The following is a 6,000-nucleotide window of genomic DNA, read 5'->3' on the forward strand; positions in this document are numbered from 1 at the left end:
GGATATGGGGAGGGGGAAGGGTGAGCTGTGACAAAGCGAGAGAGAGGTATGGACATATATACACTACCAAACGTAAGGCAGATAGCTAGTGGGAAGCAGCCGCATAGCACAGGGATATCAGCTCGGTGCTTTGTGACCGCCCGGAGGGGTGGGATAGGGAGGGTGGGAGGGAGGGAGATGCAAGAGATATGGGAACATATGTATATGTATAACTGATTCACTTTGTTATAAAGCAGAAACTAACACACCACTGTAAAGCAACTGTACTCCAATAAAGATGTTAAAATAAATAAATAAAAAATAAAAAAAATATTCACGGTAAATGTTTAATACTGACATAGATATAGATATACAAAGACATATGAACAAACACCCAAGAAGGCACCACATTTTAAAAACCCAGAAAGATTCAATCCTGTCACGATCTAGTTGAAAGAAATTATATACTTTTTAAAATAATGAACGTGGGCTTCCCTGGTGGCGCAGTGGTTGAGAGTCCGCCTGCCGATGCAGGGGACACGGGTTCGTGCCCCGGTCCATGAAGATCCCACATGCCGCAGAGCGTCTGGGCCCGTGAGCCGTGGCCGTTGAGCCTGCGCGTCCGGAGCCTGTGCTCCGCAACGGGAGAGCCGCAACAGTGAGAGGCCCACATACCGCAAAAAAAATAAATAAATAAAAATAAAATAAAATAAAATAAAATAATGAACGTACTTTGAAGAAATGCTTTTGGTCAAATACTGTGGAGAAAAAGAAATATATTGAGTAGCACACCAAGATCCCAGGTATTAAAGAGAGGTAAAGTAAACCAAATATCCAAAGGTACAACCAGTTTAAGAAGAGACAGATAGGGACTTCCCTGCTGGTCCAGTAGTTAAGATTGCAAGCTTTCAATGCAGGGGGTGCGGTTTCGATCTCTGCTCGGGGAACTAAGATCCCACATGCCACACGGCCAAAAGAATAATAATAATAACAAAGTTTAGCTTAAAAAAAAAGACGGATAATTCTTAATTGTCTATATAAAACAGACATACAACCAAGATGGAAAGGACTATTCATAAAATCACTGAAGGAGTACCATTTATGAAGCTAGAAAAATTAATAACAAACAGACTTTGGAGAACTTGTAAGCCCTAAGTATAAAGATATATTTTCAATTTAATTGGTGATACAGGTTTACTAGGGTTTTTCACATATATGGATATATTCACACACACATATACTGCCATGATTAGAAATGTCCATCACAGCTAAAGGCTACCAAAAATCTAATATATTAGAAAATCGCTACTGATGGATTAACTGTTGAAAACAGCTGTATACAGGAGACAACATGTAACATCCCTGAAAAGGGAAACCTTGAAATACATAAGCCAAAAAAGATCATAAAATCATAGAATACTAGGTTAGAAAGAACATAAAGCCCAACTGTGCTTCTGAAGCATCTGCCGTCTTTGAGGAACCACAAAGCCATGAAATTGAGATCATAATGGAAAGAAATTCCATGGCACTATTGAAGTGATACTTTAATTTAAAAATTATGGAGAAAAAAACCCAAATATACAACATAATATACAATATAAGTGCTCCAATACTCATCCACTTAGTCAACAAGCTTTTGTTGAAAGCATTTGTGTGCCACAAAATACTTGCTACATTTGTGGAATAAGATGATAACCAGGGCAGAAATGGTTCCTTCAGGGAACATACATTCAAGAAGTCATTAAGATCTAGGTCGACATGTTTCTCAAAACACAGACTGAACCAAAGTCATCCCCAGGTGCAAGTTCAAAATTCAGATGCTCCATCCCAAGGAATTATGATTCAATAGGTGTTGGGTAGAACCCAAGATCTGTTTTTAATAAGCTTTAGTGGAAAGAGTGAGGTTTTGGCTCTGCTATTAGCTATGCAGCTTTGGGCACTAGTCACTGAACTTTGTCTCTAAGATGGGAATAATTCTGCTTAAAAGGTTTATTCTGAAGAATAAAAACATTTTCGAAGTGTTTTGCACAGTACGTGGCACAGGTGTATTCAAATGGCACCGTGAAAGTCAGAAAATCTGGATTCACACTGAACTCAGATGCTTACCAAATATACAACAGTGGACAAGTCATTGAAACCTCTGTGAGCTTCAGTTTCTATTTATGGAATTTGTGGGTAGTAATATTTTCACTGTTTAGCATAAAGATACTGGAAGAAGAAAAAATAGATATTGTTGGTAAGCTGTAAGAAGTGCCACAGAGGTGATTATAGCAGAGGCTACCAGCAGGTTTTTAAAATTTTATTGAAGTATAGTTGATTTACAATGTTTTGTTTAATTTCTGCTGTAAAGTGACTCAGTTATACATACATCCTTTTCATATTCTTTCCCATTATGGTCTATCACAGGATATTGAATATACAGCTCTCTGTGCTATACAGTAGGACCTTGTTGTTTATCCATTCTATATATAATGGTTTGCAGCTGCTAATCCCAAACTCCGTCCTTCCCTCCAACCACCTGCCCTTTAGCAGTGACAAGTCTGTTCTCTATGTCTGTTTTTGTTTCGTAGATATGTTCATTTATGTCATAGTTTAGATTCCACATATAAGTGATTATCGTATGGTATCTGTCTTTCTCTTTCTGACTTACTTCACTTGAGACTACCAGCATTGTTAGTCATAGCAAAGTATACTAAAATATAATCCTTAAAAAAGACGGTAAAGACTTTTGTAGGAAAAATTGAGAAGCAATTTTTTTACCTTATTTTTCCAACAAAATTTACTTATCAAGAGTTTGAGTACTGAATGTGTGCCACCTAGGAAATGGTAACTCCCCAAATGTAAATCAGGAATATAGACTCCAAAGACATTAATATAAATCTTAACCCCTTTGAGAACTTCACAAAGACAAGTTAGCTACAGTCTCACAAGCCAACAATTGTTGGAAATACTACCCAAAGAATAGAAAACCCTGGATCACCTAGCCCAATACTTAAACATTACTACCCACCAATTAGATAATAGAAATAGAAACACTGGAGCTCACAGAGGTTCAATGACTTGTCTGTTATGTGTTTGGTAAGCATCTGAGTTCAATGTGAAGCCACATTTCCTGACTTTCTAATAGGCCGCAGTCGTTTCCCAGCTGCCATTTTGAACACTCTTCAGTACTTACATCTCTTTCTGTAACAATCCCAGCAAGCGATCATCTAATTCCATTGGTCAGCAATCTACCAGTTGTAAGCGAATCACCTGGAAAGCTTTTAAAAATATAGATTCTGAAATTCTGATTCAGTAAGCCCAGGGCAGAGCTCTGGGACCCCTCTGTGCAAAATGCTTCCCAAGTGATTGTGAAGTGAGCGGGAATCTGGCCGCCAGTGATGCTGCACTCTCCAGTCCACTCTGTATCTGGGAGGTACAACCAAACTCCAATGGTATTAGGTTGAAATCTCCCCCACTTCAGTTTCCATGTTAATTCTAGTTTTACCCTTGGGCCACACACAACACAAGCCTAATCTGTCTTTAGGCCCTTCAAGTGATCTATATTATGATATGTTTCAAACCTGTTATCACTAAACTTACCCACATCTTTTCATTTGTAGTTTGTACCCAGAAAAGCACACCATCCTCGTTTAGAAACCAAATGGTGATACTCCTTTATTACAGGAAAAATATTCTCATTAACACAGCTTAAGTGTGCCTTTTACGAAACTGACAACATATTATGCTTACTTCTTTGTAATACCCTTACGAAAAACACTTACTTCGGAATATATTTATTTTGGAGTAATTTTAGGTTTACACAAAAGTGGCACATGTAGTACAAAGAGCCCCCATGCCCCCCTCACCCGGTTTCTTTTCCTAATGTTAACATGTACAATACCACAGTACTGAACCAAAACTGAGTTTGCTTAATTACATCTTTTTACACAAATTACTTAACCCATTTCTTTCCTCCTGAACACAAACGCTTGGCTTTTCTTTTACTACATGATGCAAGTATAGGCCCTTACATTTCATCTATTAAGATTCAAGGCAAGATTTCATCTTGCAAGACTTTGACTCAAAGACTCAAGCTTTGGATACCCTATACTTGTTAAGATATTCTGAGTCGGGCTTCCCTGGTGGCGCAGTGGTTAAGAATCCGCCTGCCAATGCAGGGGACACAGGTTCGAGCCCTGGTCTGGGAAGATCCCACATGCTGCAGAGCAACTAAGCCCACGAGCCACAACTACTGAAGCCCACGCGCCTAGAGCCCGTGCTCCACAACAAGTGAAGCCACTGCAATGAGAAGCCCATGCACCGCAACGAAGAGTAGCCCCCGCTTGCCGCAACTAGAGAAAGCCCTCACACAGCAACAAAGACCCAACACAGCCAAAAATAAATAAATAAATTAAAAAAAAAAAAGATATTCTGAGTCAAGGTTCAGTTAGACAGCATCCACTATTGCCACTAGATTCTTGCCACACACACACATCTGGTGAGTAAGACTTCTATACTTTTATCTTGTTTGACAGGCCTAGGCTCGGGATAACATACACCTCCCTCGGGTTGCATTAAGCCACTTCTGATACATACACACCATCAATTAATTACTAATCCAACCAAGTATCTGTATATCCAGTTACTTTGTTACTCTTGCAAAGATATTTCCCTGCCTCAGAAAACTTCAGACACACTGCATCTCTACATTTTTAATTTGTACTAGTCTAATACACCTTTGTATGTTGTTCTTCAGCTGAGAGATGTAGACTATCTTCACAGTGGAAGGAATCCATGCACCAAATGACTCAAAGTCCTCAGGAAAAAAGGGAACTCTCTTAACATCTACTGGCCACTCACTGAAGCGGTTAATGACACTGTGTGAAAACTGGTGCCCATAGGAAGTCCACAGAGAATTCCTGATGACTCACAAACTAAAATCAGAAGAGAGAGAAAGGTGGTATTGTAGTAGTATCTCCCCGGGAAGAAAAGAATTCAATTTATCCTCATGAAATGAGTTCCTGGCCTTAAATATTATAAAGTTTAGTGAACAGAATGGCACAAGATAGCAATTTACTATTGAAATCCTGATTAAAAAGGATAAACTAGACATGTGGACCCAGAGATAGCTACACTCAGCTATATCAATCACTGCCAGGAGATTTTTCTAAACAGCTTACTTCTCCCTCAAAGGATGTGAATAACTTCCAATTCTGTTTATCTCTCAAAGCCAGGCTGTGGAATCCGTTTTTAAATTGCAAACTAGAACTGACAATGCTTTCAAGGAAGGTGGCAAACTCACAGCCATCCTATCACACCAGTGAGCTTCTTAAAATGGGAAAGCCATTAAAAATGTCTTTTAAAAGGCATCAGACTCTTCAAACTTACCTCATAGTAACTCCGAACTGCATTGCAAAACGCTTCATCGGCTACAATCTGGGTTTCCCCATTGAGGAAGGCCTGGAACCGTTCTTTCAGTAACTGTAATTGCTGCTTGTTAAGCTGCAAGAAAAAAGAGGGAATCAGATCAAAAACCAGCCAATCCATGAAACATAATGACTTTTAAAAGTTACATTTGCTACTTGTGTCTAAGATCTGATACCTAGAATTAACTTATGGGTCATTTTAAAAATGTAAGTCACTGCCCCACATACTCTGCGATACCAGATATTGCGATGGAATCCAAATTTCTGCCCCAAACAGAATTCCCGTGATTACTACACTCTAATCCCTCTGTAGAGAGAAGAAAAAAAAAAAAAAATCTAAAATTCAAATGAGAAACTAACTGGCAGCTGCCCTGAATAGAGAGAGCAGAAGGGACAAGTGCTCTTGGAGGTGAACGGCCGACCATCAGCTTTGGACAGAAGGTGACAGGAAAGACAGAGGGACCCAGAGAAAGAATCCTCTGGAAAAGACATCTGTCGTATGCCAAAAGTCTGGATTCCATGAGTAAACACACCTCAGTGCCTGAGCTGAGATAAAGGAATGATAAGGAGGCGAACAGAGAGGCGATGCGGGGGGGGGGGGGGGGGGGGGGGG

At 39.6% G+C, this 6,000-nt stretch overlaps 1 protein-coding gene across 14 annotated transcripts in view; it reads right to left on the reverse strand.

Annotated features, from left to right (window-relative positions):
* CADPS2 (calcium dependent secretion activator 2) overlaps nucleotides 1-6,000 on the reverse strand; it is a 499,759-nt gene that overhangs the window by 389,431 nt on the left and 104,328 nt on the right. For all 14 annotated transcript variants that reach the window (XM_029233024.1, XM_029233030.1, XM_029233033.1 and 11 more), the window contains exon 2: nucleotides 5,350-5,463. In XM_029233024.1, the coding sequence (XP_029088857.1) occupies nucleotides 5,350-5,463 (114 nt within the window). The remainder of the gene's footprint in view (nucleotides 1-5,349; nucleotides 5,464-6,000) is intronic.

This window comes from Monodon monoceros, unplaced genomic scaffold, assembly GCF_005190385.1.
Source record: "Monodon monoceros isolate NGI ecotype Baffin Bay Population unplaced genomic scaffold, NGI_Narwhal_1 Super_Scaffold_2, whole genome shotgun sequence".
NCBI lineage: Eukaryota > Metazoa > Chordata > Mammalia > Artiodactyla > Monodontidae > Monodon > Monodon monoceros.